Source organism: Emys orbicularis, chromosome 10 (assembly GCF_028017835.1).
Source record: "Emys orbicularis isolate rEmyOrb1 chromosome 10, rEmyOrb1.hap1, whole genome shotgun sequence".
NCBI lineage: Eukaryota > Metazoa > Chordata > Testudines > Emydidae > Emys > Emys orbicularis.
In genome coordinates, this window is record NC_088692.1 from 68,821,034 (window position 1) to 68,836,026 (window position 14,993).

Sequence of the window (14,993 nt, forward strand, 5' to 3'; positions counted from 1 at the left end):
GTCCCTAATGAACATGAACAGAGGTAATGTCTGCAAGGAAGCAGACTCAAACTCTGGCCCCAAGAAGTAAAAGTATTTGGAATGTGTTGGATCAGTCAAAGTTCAAGGTATATGTTAAGGTAAGACATATGCATGGAGGCCTTTTGTTGTTTAACCCTCTTCTCTGAAATTATGTTCCTGTGGTTAACTACAATTTACTTTTGTTTTGAAGAAGCTGTAACAAGTCACTGCATTTACCTCCTGGTCACAGCACCTGAAAGGAAAACTCTTGAAGATGCCAAACCCAGTTGAACCTGCTGAGGAAAAATGGATGTTAAATAGAGGTACTGTACCCTGTGGATCAGGTCTGCAAGTGGGAGAATTGTGGGATTCCACCCCAGGGAGGTAAAGGCTTAAGACCTAAGACCTGGAGGAGGTGCACTCAAAAAGAGACTTAAGAGGGGGCACTGGTGTAACTAACACTGACCATGACAGGAAGTTTTGCCACTAACTTCCATGAAGCCAAGATTTGACCCAGTGTCTGTAAAAGGCCCTCTGCTACCAAAATATAAGGATATATATTCCCAATTGTCTCTATTTCAAACAAAGAATACTCCTGCCTCCCTCCTTCTTTCCCCTCAAGTTGCCAGATAGTGAATCTGCAACTCTTTATATCAATGGATGCCCAATGGCACATTAGATATCCAAGAACATTACCTAATACATTTGAAGAGCACAGATATGGTATTGAGTAGGTTTTTGCTAGCCTAAACACAAAGCTAGACTCTTAATTAGCTAAGAAATTTGGACCCTTTAAAATTGTATTAATTATTCAGAATTTCATGAGTGAAGTTACAGAAAACTTAGAAACAAGGTCTGCATACATTTTTGTGCATGCAACTTCTTCCCTGCTTTGTAAGTATATCTGTTGCAACTGTGTACACAAACTAGAGATGTGGTTACATACATGGCGCTAAATACCCATGGTACACAAAAATGTCCAATTTGCATCTGTAGCAATAATTAGATATGCCAGGTAGGCATACAATTGCATACACAAAAAGTAGATTTTCAAAACTTTACAAAGTAATTGTTGCAGATAAGCCTTTCCCCTTTAAAGGGTGCAGCCTGTGACTAATTAGTCACCACCTCATCAGGCCCAATGAGTGATAGCTGGTCTCTCTAAAGGCCAGCAGCACAGCTCAATAGAGAGGAAAAGCTAGTAGTGAGCTTGCAAAGGCTATGGCAGGAACCAGAAAAGGCTGGAGAGAAGAAACCACAGGGAGAGAAAAGGCTCCTGCAGGAGTCCCTGAAGGACAGGATGGAGAAGGAATTCCTCCTGCAAGGTAAGAACAAAGATGAAAGACTGATTGAGAGTCCTGGATAACACAGTAGCAAGCCCAGATGGGCAAAAGGCTTTCTGTTTGTTTTCAGAGCGTATAAAGCCGTAAAAAGTCCAAAGTGTGGGGAGAAAGTTCTATGTCCCAGAACTCTGATGGAAAAAATAAAAGCAAAGTTGGGAAGAGTGGGAGCTAGACCATACCTTGGTTGGGAAAGAACAGACCAGTGGCCAGGAGAGGTTGCTTGGGAGGTGGTGACCCCATGACAACAACCTTCCAAATGTAAACTTATAGTGTTGTGTTCCTGAGTCAATAGCACACAACTCGTATGCTTCTATTGTGATTCTAGAAAAGCTATAAGGAGCAGAAAGTAGTGACACTGGAGCTATTCATTGAGAGGATATCACAAAAAGAGGCTGGACAGGGCTAGATGAGCAGACATACCCTTACCCAACAGCAGGCAGAAGGATGGAGAAAAAAAAGAGTAGAACACCTCCTGTTAGGAGGCTCATGTGTAGGAAGAATAAAAGAAGCATCTCTTCTTCTAGTGCTTTTTCCAATACAGTTTTGATCTTTTCAAGTACATGGTAGAAGCCTCATTACTTGGAAGTGTTGGTACATTACTGGACAACAAAAATATTGAAAGAGGCTTGTCCATGCTCAGTTAGAATTCATTCCAATGGTCAACCTTCACATTAAATTATGTCTTTGGGGAATTTGTCTTATTTGAGTCTGCAAAACTGGCATTGAAGGGTTGCCAGGCAGTAATCCCAATGCCCTTCATCTCAAATCTGCCATTTACATGTACAAAGATGTTTGTTTTTTCTAATTACCAGCCCTGCTAATTTAACCTGGGATCTGAAAGTCAAGCTGTGTTCTGATGTATCCCTAACAGCAAAGCTAACCAAGTGAAGAGTATTATACAAATGTGTTCCTGTGCATCTTGAGGTAAAGATTTCTCAATTTTAACTTAATTATGCTTATTGTATCTCTAACGACATTTATACATTTTGTTAAGATTTTCTGGCTCTTGTATTATCTCACACTCCCATCATGCTACGGGCTCTGTAATTCTAACCAAAGTAAATACCTCCTTTTTTTAAAATGCCTTCCCTTCTCACTATTCCCTGTGCCAACAAGCTAATACTTTTGGGCTAGATGTATTGTATTTCACCATGCTTTGACAAAGTAGGGAGAAAGGGGAAGATAAGCAAAAACAGTTTTTGAACAGAACTGTCAAGTTGAAGACATCTTACTGAGATGTGTGCACATCTTACTGAGTTATTTATCTTCTTTTTCTCACCCCTTTTCTCCCCTTCCCCTCTTTGGCAACAGTCCTACAATGACTGCATGGATGGACACCCGCATCTGCAGAGGGCCCTTGGCAGGGACGGCTCTAGGTTTTTTGCTGCCCCAAGCAAAAAAAATTTTGGCTGTCGCCCCCGCCCCCCACTGCACCCTCCTGCCAACCCAGCCCTGGGTCACTGGTAACTCGCTCCCAGGGCGGGTCATTCAGCAGGAATTTTGGATGTGCACAGAACACAGACAGGATTGGTTCCCATATGGTTACAGAACCGCAGTAAAGTGGAACAATTTTCAGCTGGTGTGATTGGAGGCTATCTGGATGCATATTATAAGACTGTCCTACATAAATGAGGAAAAGTTGAGGTGCCTTTATTATTCTTTTGTTCCATTCTTTGTTTCTATGGGGAATTTGCCAATGCAATATCACGGTCTTCCTTTTAAACAAAAAACTAAAACTTAATAATAATAATAATAATAATAAAAAAAGCAATGTCTGTTGAAAATAGCAATTCCAGTCCTAATAACCACTGGGAAGCATTTCTTGCTCAATTTATTCTACTTTTTCCTACAGCAAGTTAAAGTGGATCAGTATATTTGATTTGGGAGAAATGAAGTAACAGCTGCCCAAATTGAGATTGAGCACTCCTGAATTTTGAGGTTGTTCAAATCTGGAAGGCAGGTGCTGGATTCCCTTTCTGAATATTAGCTAAATCTGGAAAAGAAAAGTCAATTTCTGCTTCCATGGCTCAGAAGTGTAAATCCTCCTACATGCCTGGTACTGTATCTAAAGTTGCCCAGTCTAGTAGAGCCTCCCCTCCCTTACTTTTCATTTTAAATTCTAGTGGGATCCACGTACCTGCCTTGCTAGGCTTCAGATAGAGAGGTGCAATGTCCATTTAGTCCACCCAATTCTTTCTTTGGGGGAGAGCCCAGGGCTGGGGCGGCAGGAGGTGCAGGTGGGGGCCAGAGCTAGGGCAGAAGGGAGTGCGGGTGCAGGGGGGGGGAGAAGAGCCCAGGGCTGGGGTGGCAGGAGATGCGGGTGGGGGGAGAGCCCAGGGCTGGGGCGGCAGGAGGTGCGGGTGGGGGCCAGAGCTGGGGCGGCAGGTGGTGCAGGGGGGTGAGAAGAGCCCAGGGCTGGGGTGGCAGGAGATGCGTGTGGGGGGAAGAGCCCAGGGCTGGGGCGGCAGGGGGTGCGGGTGGGGGGAGAGCCCAGGGCTGGGGCGGCAGGGGGGTGCAGGTGGGGGCCAGGGCTGGGGTGGCAGGAGATGCGGGTGGGGGGAGAACCCAGGGCTGGGGCAGCAGGGGGGTGCAGGTGGGGGCCAGAGCTGGGGCAGCAGGGGGTGTGGGCGGGGGAGAGTCCAGGGCTGGGGCAACACAGGGGTGCGGGGGGAGCCCAGGGCTGAGGTGGGGGGCGGCAAAAAACTTAGAGCTGGCTCTGTTCCTACCATTTACAGCAAGCTGCAGCATGAGGTTTCAGTTCTACACTCCTTCCCCCTCCCTTTCCTGTTAATTGCGGCCGAGGGAATGCTGGGAAATGTAGTTCTTTCCCTGCTCCAGGGCTGGCTCTATAGGCAGGGAGCTAACCAAGGAACTACAGCTCCCAGGGCTCCCTGTTGGTTCTCAGCTCTCATGCTGGATTCTTGCGCCCCTGCAAATTTGCCGCCCCAAGCACCTGCTTGCTTTGCTGGTGCCTAGAGCCGGTCCTGGCCCTTCATTTGTAAATGACCCTTGTTGAAGTTGGGCTTTAAAGTGCAGGACCAGGGCCTTACACTGTAAACTCTTTTGGGGAAGGTACTGTGTTTTTCTTGGTTTGGATGAGGTGCATTTTTACTTTTGAAAAATACCTTTTTTTTTTTTTTTTTAAAGCACAGGTAAACTTAATACCAATTGTTATTAAAATGCCAGTATCATGCAAATCTGCCTTTGTTTTTAAAGCAAACTTCCCTTCTTAGCAGGTGTACCGTGCAAAATTAAAACAAAGCTTTTACTCAAATAAGGGTTACATACTTTTATTGACTTCAAGACACATTTCCACATTCCATACATCTGAGCACAAGTATCTGTGACTTTTGTGCTACATTCAATACGCTGATTGTTACAAATTCCTAAAACATGGCCTAGTTATACTTGAAACAAATCCAATAAAAACCCATCAATCAAGATTTTAATTTTGGCCTTTTGCTCCTTGAGTTAGATTACTGCAGAAGCAGCTCACTCTACTCTGAAGAAGAGGAAATGTCCTGTAATATTTAACAGTACCCTCTCCATCTTATTTAGGAGCACAGTTGACTGTCTCTCCTTTGAGTCAGTCATGTTTAAGCCTCCTTGGCTAAGAGAATGGTAACAGCAACACAGGAGCTTGAATACAGTGGTATATTGTTGTTGGGAACAGGATAAAAATACACTAGGATGGCATCAGGGACAGAGAGGGGAAATCTATAAAGGATACAAACATGAAAAACAAATACTGGGGAAAACAAGGTGCTCAGATCCACAATGATGAGAGCACTGAAGAAACCTCAATAAACAGCATTGTCAGAAGGACAAAAGGAAACATCAGTTTTATTTCTAGTCATACTGATATCTTCCAAAGAAAACTAAATGGAGTAGCAACTGCCAGAGAAGCAAGGATGACTTGCAAGATCCACAAGCTGCTAACAAGCTGCCATTTCTAATGTCTTTGCTAAGGGCCAAGACCTGAGTCTACTGAAGTGAATGACGACAGAGCTGTAATTGAGTTCAATGGCAACAAACTTGACCCAGTAGGATTTCTGACCCAAACTGTAAGAGTTAATGGATTAACTGTTTTTAAGTAATTACCTCCATTCTGAGATATTAGGAAGGGAATAGGGTATGTGTGTTCATTCATAAACAGCCTCCACTCAGCTGCCTTACTGTTAGGTTCTGCAATTTAAATATCCGGCATTGATAAGAAACTGCTATTCTTTCATCAGTGTCCTCATCTCGTAGTTTTTATTATGAAAGATTATGCTCTCTAGACAATATAGTTACCCAGAAAACAAATTCTGTTTTACAAAAATTTTCTAGGTTTTGAAATCTGTTTTCATTCTGTGGAGGAATGAAAATTAGACCTTTTGAAATTTCTTGGGAAGAAATATGAGCTAGAGACACCCACCCCAGAACAGCCAGCAGCCCAGTGGTGAGGGCACTCACCTGAGCTGTGGGATACCCAGGTTCAAGTGACTGCTCCAAATAAGGCCAAGCAGGGACTTGAACCTGAATTTTTCACATCCCAGGAGTGTTTCCTAACTACCTGCCTATAGTGTCAGTCTCTCTCTTGCTCTGGTACAATGAATATTTATCTATACAAAGTGAAACAGCCCCACAGGAGAGTGACTATAGTCTGAATTAGGCAGAGTGCCCATGATCTCTCTCTCATTTTTTTTTTTTTATCAGAAATTCCATTCTGAACTTGACAAAAGCTATATTAACTTATGTTTCTGAAAAGTTTAAATTTCAGTGAATTGCTATTTTTGACATGATGTTTGGGCTCATATTTGGTCTTGGCCTAGAAGCGAGGGTTTCTGGAAAGTTAAAATAAAAGTCACCATGGCCTGATGAAATACATCCTAGAATACTCAAGGAGCTGACTGAGGAGATATCTGGGCCATTGGCGATTATCTTTGAAAAGTCATGGAAGATGAGAGAGATTCCAGAGGAATGGAAAAAGTGCAAATATAGTGCCATTTTATAAAAGGGAAATAAAGACAACCTGGGGAATTACAGACCAGTTAGCTTAACTTCAGTACCTGGAAAGATAATGGAGCAAATAATTAAGCAATCAATTTGCAAACATCTATAAGATGATAAGTAACAGTCAGCATGGATTTTTCAAGAACAAATCATGTAAAACCAACCTAATAGCTTTCTTTGATAGGATAACAAGCCTTACGGACAGAAGAGAAGCAGTAGATGTTGTATATCTTGACTTTAGTAAGGCTTCTGATACGGTCTCACATGACCTTCTCATAAACAAACTAGGGAAATACAACGTAGATGGAATTACTATAAGGTGGGTGCATAACTGGTTGGAAAACTGTTCCCAGAGAGTAATTATCAGTAGTTCACTGATCAGTCAAGCTGAAAGGGCATATCGAGTAGGGTCCTGCAGAGATCTGTTCTGGGTCCGGTTCTGTTCAATATCTTCATCAATGACTTACATCATGGCATAGAGAGTATACTTATAAAGTTTGCGGACAATCCCAAGCTGGGAGAGGTTGCAAGTGCTTTAGAGGACAGGATTAAAATTCAAAATGATCTGGAGAAATGGTCTGAAGTAAACAGGATAAAAAGTCAATAAGGACAAATGCACTGTACTCCACTTAAAAAGGAACAATCAGTTACACAAATACAAAATGGGAAATGACTGCCTAGGAAAAAGTACTGTGGAAAGGGATCGGGGGCTCGTAGTTAAGGCTACAATTTTTTCACGGAGGTAGCGGAAGTCACAGAATCCGTGACTTCCAGCGACCTCCATGACTTCAGACCCAGTGGCCAGGAGCTGCGAGGTTCCTCCAGAGCTCAGAGCGAGCCCCTGCAGCTGCCCAGCCACTGCAACCAGAGTGGGGACCCCGAAACCGAGTTCCCCATTTTGTCAGGGATATTTTTTAGTAAAAGTCATAGACAGGTCACAGGCTTCCAAGAATTTTTCTTTATTGCCCATGACCTGTCTGTGACTTTTTTACTAAAAATATCCCTGACAAAATCTTAGCCTTAGTCATAGTGGATCACAAGCTAAATATGAGTCAGTGTAACACTCTTCAAAAAAAGCAAACATAATTCTGGGATGTATTAGCAGGAGTTCTGTAAACAAGACACGAGAAGTAATTCTTCTACTCTACTCCATGCTGATTAGGCCTCAACTGGAGTATTGTGTCCAGTTCTGGGCACCACATTTCAGGAAAGATGGACAAACTGGAGAAAGTCCAGAGAAGAGCAACAAAAATGATTAAAGGTCTAGAAAACATGACCTATGAGGGAAGACTGAAAAAACTGGGTTTGTTTAGTTTGGAGAAGAGAAGACATACGTTTTCAAGTACATAAAAGGTTGTTACAAGGAGGAGGGAGGTAAATTGTTCTCTTTAACCTGAGGATAGGACAAGGAGCAATAGGCGTAATTTGCTGCAAGGGCGGTTTAGGTTGGACATTAGGAAAAATTTCCTAATGGTTAGGATAGTTAAGCACTGGAATAAATTGCCTAGGGAGGTTGTGGAATCTCCATGATTGGAGATTTTTAAGAGCAGGTTAGACAAACACCTGTAGGATAATACCAGGTCTAGATAATACTTAGTCTTGCCATGAGTGCAGGGGACTGGACTAGATGACTTCTGGAGGTCCCTTCCAGTCCTACAATTCTATTTTAATAATTTTTATTCGAAAAGTACTCCATCACCCTGGCTGTTTTGGTGGGCAGAGGGGCCACATTAATATACAACCATCAACCTCTGACAAATCAGTAGCCAGAAGATTTAATCTACTTGCCAACAGTGCCTGAAGCTTGTGCAAAGTTGAGGGTACAAACTAATGGGACACTTTCCCAGTATTTTGAGGCCTGGGTTACACTTAAAAGCTTTGCTGCATAGCTATGTTGGATTAGGAATGTGGGGAAAAAAGCATGACTCTAATCAACAACCTATGCCAGTAAAAGCTCTGGTGAAGATGCAGTTATACTGGCAAAAAATCCATGTTTGGGAAACTGATATAAGCTATACAAGTAAAAGGACTCTTTTGCTGGTACAAGCTGCATCTCCACTTGGAGGGTTTGCTGGTATAGCTATACACTACAAAGGATTAGCGGGTAAACAGGCCTCATACATATAGAAAAGTTTGAGGAATAAGAGAGACAGATTTCAGAATTCACAACCTAATGAGATGAATAGAAGAGTTCACACAAATATGAGAGCCCCTTTTTTCATGGGAAGCGTGGATGGGGGAAGCCTCTTGTAGCAGGACCACCGCAGTTCTATTGTGCATGGGGTGAAGCAGGATTTCAACAGCCTATGCACGGAAGCCACTAGAGGAAGCCCAGCACCTGTTGAGCTCAGCTGCACTGGGACTCTCTGAACACCACTATACAACAGGTATTTGGGGAGGGGGACAGGGGTTCCAGTAGCCAACTCCCCTCCTATGTGGAAGGATCACAAGCAGAGTAAAGGCTACTCCTATCTTCATGAGTGGAGTAGGAGTACCAAGCATGAAACAGTTGGGGTTGGACAAGGGGCAGGAGGGGAGACGTTATTTCTCGTAACCCAGGACTAATTCTCAGTTCATAACTTGGCACTGTATATTATCTGTATGCTATGGTGGGGGGACAAGTTGTGGGCCACCAGGCTGTTCCCACCTCTCTTCTGTTTCAGACGGTCTGCAGACATATTTTAAATACAGCTTGTTCAAAAATTTTCAACCAAATAATTCTATCAAAAATATAGCTCAACTGATATCAGCATTGTGAAAATAGTTTGATTTTGATAAAAAATGAGTTTTTCATTCTCTGAACGCAGCAAAATGGCTAAACGCTGCTTAGACTTTTAAAAAAATTGCCTTTGGGCAGAAGCCAGTTTGTAGTCAAAAGTTCAGAACTAAAATTGTCTTTGGGGCTTTAGTTTAGCTTGGACAATATTATGGTACTGTCTTACCAAATGTTACATAAGGCTAGACTGGTACACTACCATGAGTAAGGGGCAGCACAGAATCAAGCTGCTTTAGCAGCAGAGCAATGACTGAACTAATGACTTGGGCCCTGTCTAAACAACAAAAAAAGGTGCTGCTTTAAACAGTATTAACTAAATCATTTGAGCAAACGTAGTTTGAAACATCTTATGCAGACAGTTTAACACCTTCTAAAATCACGTTAGTTGCCCATGTTATAACCTTGGGGGAGCCTAGGCTGCAATACCCAAGTAACATGAGCGAATCCCCCTGATTCTATCCTCAGCTATGCAGAAGATACACTGTCCACCCCTAGGGGAATTCTGCACAAAAAAATAAAAATTCTGCGCACAATATTTTAAAATTCTGCATATTTTATTTCTCAAAATCACATTATCATGCCAATTTCAATTATTTTGGTAATTTCAAAATACCTGTTAGCAAATATGTCTGTAACAACACAGACAACAAAAAAGATCCACGAAATGTTTTTTGACAAATAGATTCCTTACTAGGTATATTAATACAGAACTTGATGCATCTTTGTTAACAGTTATCTTCTGTTTCGGTGAAATTAAACACTTCATTTAAACAAAGTCATTATACTAAAGTATTGTAATGACCTGGCTTAAGAGGGCACTAGCGTCCTTAAGGACTGTTTTGTGTCTGTCTGCCAGGTCTTGTCCAAGTTCCATCTTCTATGTGTAGTGTAAGGTTTTTGGGTCACGCCACTGTAGCAGAAGGGGGGTTGGTGAGTTAGCGGTAGTTTAGTTGTAGGATAGAGGGTGGTTTAGCATGGGGAAGGGAAGCCCAGGGTACAGTGTATGTATGTGTTTGTGTGGGTTGGGTTGTGTACATGGTTCACTAGCCAACACTCCTTCTCTGGAAGTCGTATGAATGTGCCCATGTAAGGCGTGGGTGGGGGTGCTGGGGAAGGGCTGCAGCGATAGGTGAAAGCGGAGGGGGGCGGGTTCAGGCTGACAGGGAATATAAGAGAGAGGGCAGTGCTACTACAGTCAGACATGCACAGAGTGGAATTCAGGGTGAAGAGTGCTCATGTATGCGCAGACATTACGTATATACCTAACTAATACATTTGAAACATGTAAAACCAGAAAAAGGAGGCACTTTGGTGGAAATCACAAATTGTGTGAAAAAATAAAATTCTGCGGGGAACATTAATTCTGCACAAATACTGCATTGCACAGTGGCACAGCATTCCAGCAGCAGTCACTGTCCAACCTCTCCTGTTACTCATCTGTAAGATGTGGGGAATGATACTTCCCTACCTCCTGATGAAGGAGCTGTGAGGTACATAGAATTCTTAGAACCAGTCAGCAAAGGAGCTAAAATGGGAACTCATGGGCCATGTCTATGCTACAAAATTATGTTGACCTAATTTACGTCGTCATACAGTCACTGTAGTTATTTAATCAGTTGTGTGTGCACACTTGGCTCCTTGCGTCGGCAGTGCACATCCTCACCAGGAACGCTTGTCAATTGTATTGTCAGTGGGGGGCATTGTGGAACAGCTCTTGAAAGCCAGTAACAATCAATATAAACAATGTGGTGTCCAAGATCAACACAGTGTCAGTAAATTACATTCATTGAGACTCTACACCACTCAAGGAGGTAGCATTATTAAAGTGGCGTAGAGAGGTACTTATGTCGGTGAGAGCCAAATTTAAGTGAAGACATTTTCACAGATAGCTCGATGTAAGATCCCTTGTGTCAACCTAACCGTGTAGTGTAGATCAGGCCATGGTCTCCAACTGTCTCTCAGGCCACATCTATACTATGGGCACTAAACAGGAGAGCTATGGTGCAGTTGCTGTGCCACTGTAATCTCATAGTGTAGATGCAGACTACTCTGACAGAAGGGGTTTTCCCGCTGCTATAGGAAGTCCACCTCTGAGCAATTGTAGGTAGGTCAACAAAAGCATTCTTCCATCAATCTAACTGCATCAACCTTAAGTTTTAAGTGTAGAGTAGGCTTCAGCCCAGTACTTGGAGTCTTTCCCTGGGATAATAATCAAGTTGCTATCTGGAGCTCCAGCTAAGCGAGTCTAAGGAGAACGTATGGTATAGATGATTGCTGGGGAAAGGGATTATGCTTTATTCAGATTAGAACATTTGGAGATTTTAGTAGCCGTCCTCTAACAAGCTTTGAGTATGAGCAAATGGCATTTTCCCAGTATATAATTAATCCAAATGTGGCAACAGGACTCTACCAATGGGAAATTTCAAATTTCTGCAGCACATCTTGGCAGCACTAGGGCTCTTCAAAGAAACAGCTGTAAAAACAAATTAATACCACCACTAAAACTACCTATTTTCCCTAACCTCATTCTGAAAAAGAGCTGCACAATTTTTGCTAAAACTTTTTAAAAAATCAGATGAAGGCAGAAAACAAAGATGGAATCTTTCAGCCCAAACTATTATAGTTTCACAACGCCTTCGGCAACTGAAGACAGGAGCTGGCTTACAATGGAAAGTGGTAAGCAAAGTAAGCAAACTTAACTATAAGCATCACTATCAGCTAGGCCTATAATTAGGGCCCTACCAAATTCAGGATCCATTTTGGTCAATTTCATGGCCGGGGGGGGGGGGGGGGGGGGTGTTTAAAATTAGTCAATTTCATATTTTCAGATATTTACATCTGAAATTTCATGGTGGTGTAACCCAAAAGGCAGTCGGTGGGAGGGTCGCAAGGCTATTATTGGGAGGTTGTGGGATGCCACCCTTACTTCTGCCCTGCTGCTGGCAGGGACGCTGACTTTAGATATGGGCATCCAGAAAGGAAGGCTGCTGGCTGGGCGCCCAGCTCTAAAGCCAGCACCACTGCCCGCAGCAACGCAGAAGTGAAGGTCACAGGGTCTCGGGGTGAGGGGATGGAGTGGTTTACATATATCTGGTTTTTCCAGGCAGTCTCCTATCCTAGTGGTGGACTGACAGCTGGAGCTGCAGCATCTCCGTGCGGGGAGGTGACAGCTGGAGCCGCCGAGCTTCCGGCAGTCAGGGGAGATGCCAGAGATGGGTCTGGCCTGCTACAGGTGCGGCCCCTGCAGGGGAAAAGAAAGTATCGTCCCTCTCCATCCCCAGCCGGGAGAGGCAGCTGGAGCCCTGCGCAGGGTAGGAGCCCCTAACTGTGCCAGATTTCACGGGGGAGATCAGATTTCACAGTCTGTGTTGCGTTTTTCACGGCTGTGAATTTGGTAGGGCCCTACCTATAATAATACAGCACTATAGGTGTGCATGGTGCTTAACAAAAGAAATCAACATTAACATGTCTGTCACAGGAGATTTACAATCTACATTCGGCATTAAGGCCCTGATCCCGGAATGAGTTCTGCAGAGGAAGACCTTTGCGCTTGCACAAAGCTTATTGCAGGTTCAGGGCTTAAAACAACAAGAAATAATAAGCCAAGAGTGAAATAAGATAGAATGGGAAGCAGAGAGTTACAACAGAGCAAGATCATGAGATATGTTTTCTCTTACATATATCACTTGCTAGTTCCTTTTTAATTTAATTTAACATAATAAAGTTGCAGACAATAGCCAGAGGGGAGGCTGGGGTGCTTTACATGTAATTCTACAATTAAAGTGAACCACATAATGATTTTGCATTTTTCTAAAACATGACTTTGGTATTCTTGAAAAATTGACATAACCTAGTATTGCTTAATCTGCAAAAGGATATCATTTGTTGTGAGTGCTGTAAAACTAACAGGTATTAACAAAAACAAATTTTATATTACAAAGACAGCATATTATGAACTGACTCTCCAGGCCATTATAATGGAAAGAATACTACAATATATGATTTTATATGACTGTCAAAAGTAACAGCAGCCATACAATGCCCTTAGATGTCAGTAGCCCTGCATAGCAGCACAACAGGGAAAATGCTCAGTCTTAGTTCCCTTTATATCTTGTAGCTTTTTAACCATCTGTTATTAAAAACAGAGTTATGATAAGACCAAGCAGGGTTTGAAATGTCCTACTAGTCTGCCCACAGTTTTTTTTAGAATGAAAATGGTGCTTTATATCACTTAACCAAGAACTAGTTCAGGCCTGGAATGATGGCTGGTAAAGGTTATCACAAAACCTAGTAAGACACAATTCCTCCTCAAATAGTAAAATACTGATTAAATTAAACACTGCAGAAGCTGATCCCTCATTGAAATCGGATAGAATCACGTCATAACCCAAATCAGTGACAATTATGTTTACATTAAAAGGGGGAAAGAGAGGCCCATGGATGGTAAATAAATCAACTCCAAATATAAATTACTAGGCTCTACCAAACTGTTTTGAATGTGTCTTATCCATTTTCACTTATATTACGGGAAGCTTTTGTAAAGGAATTAATATTTAATTTCTCAACACCTCATAGTAACAGAAGACCAATTGTTCACCAATAGCAGATGGGGTATTTAAGAAGATTGTTCCAACTGAATCTTTCTTTTCATTGCAAATAGCCATACTATTAGCTATTTTATTCTGTGAACACAAAAAAATCAGGGACATGTAGTTGATTGGTCTCCCTCCCTCTTTCATCTTCACAATGTCAGGTGGGCCTTCAACACCAGCTAGAGGTGACAAGTGCATCCTCGAATCCCAGCCCCCATCTGCTGCTGTGTTCTGGGAGTGTAAAACAGCAGATCCCTCCCTTCCCCCAGTGGGAGCTAGGGGATCGCCGCACGGGAAACAGACACCAAAGGACTGACTGGACGGGTTATTTCCTCCCCAGTCATTTTCTGTACTGGAGCATCTCAATATGAAATTCCCAGCCTACCATGAGAGCATAACTACCCACCACCATACACCTAGTCATCACCCCTCATCCCATGCCACTGCCCCAGCGATAATTACCCCCACCCTTCATTCCTCCCACCCCACTACCCCAGCTAATTACCCCATCCCACTGCCCCAGAGATAATTACCCAGCACCCTTAATTACCCCCAACCTAAGCCCCTCCCAGCAATCCCACCACCCCACCCGGCCCCGCACCACCCTCACCGTGAAGGGGATGTCCCCGACGCTGCCCACCGAGTAGCAGTTGTCCCCGGGGTTGACGGCGCCGGTGAGCACCTGGTGCAGATGCATGGCGGCCCCGCAGACCTACAGGCTGAGGCGGGGCCAGCCGGCCGGGCTCCCCGCTCTCTGGGGCCGGCAGTGCGGCGCGGCGCAACGGCTGCCAGCACCGAGCAGGACCCGGATGGCTCCGCGTTGCGTTCCCTCCCGCCGCACCGAACGGGAAGCCACCGGCTCGCGCGAGCACAGCTCGTGCCCGAGAAAGTAGGCGAGGGTGATAGATGGGGCGCGCGAACCAGGTGAGCTGGCGCGCGCGCAGTGCACTCGCCGGTGGCCGTGGGTGCACAGGGCCGCGGCGCGCGTGCGCGCTGGGTGCGGACGGGGGAGGGGGAAGCGGCAGAGTGCGTGGGACCGCACCCCAGGGGTGTGTGCGCGGCTCTGCGCGCGGCGTGTGCACTGGGCCCTCTGCTGGGCGTGTGCCGGGGATCTCCCCTCTTCATCGGGGCGCGGACTGGGGTCCACACGCACGCACCAGCCCCCAGGGGATGGATCTGAGGCTCTGCTGGCTCCCAGGGCAGATAGAGTGACAGCATAAAAAGAGCGGCTCTCACCAGATACCGAATCAGGGACTCTAAACTAGGGCTGCAAAGCGCAGTGGCAGA

At 44.2% G+C, this 14,993-nt stretch overlaps 1 protein-coding gene across 7 annotated transcripts in view; it reads right to left on the reverse strand.

Moving 5' to 3' along the window:
* The window catches only part of DMXL2 (Dmx like 2), a 119,754-nt gene extending 105,351 nt beyond the window's left edge, over positions 1 to 14,403 (reverse strand). For all 7 annotated transcript variants that reach the window (XM_065412499.1, XM_065412497.1, XM_065412495.1 and 4 more), the window contains exon 1: positions 14,317 to 14,403. In XM_065412499.1, the coding sequence (XP_065268571.1) occupies positions 14,317 to 14,403 (87 nt within the window). The remainder of the gene's footprint in view (positions 1 to 14,316) is intronic.
* Between the last annotated feature and the right edge of the window lie 590 nt (positions 14,404 to 14,993).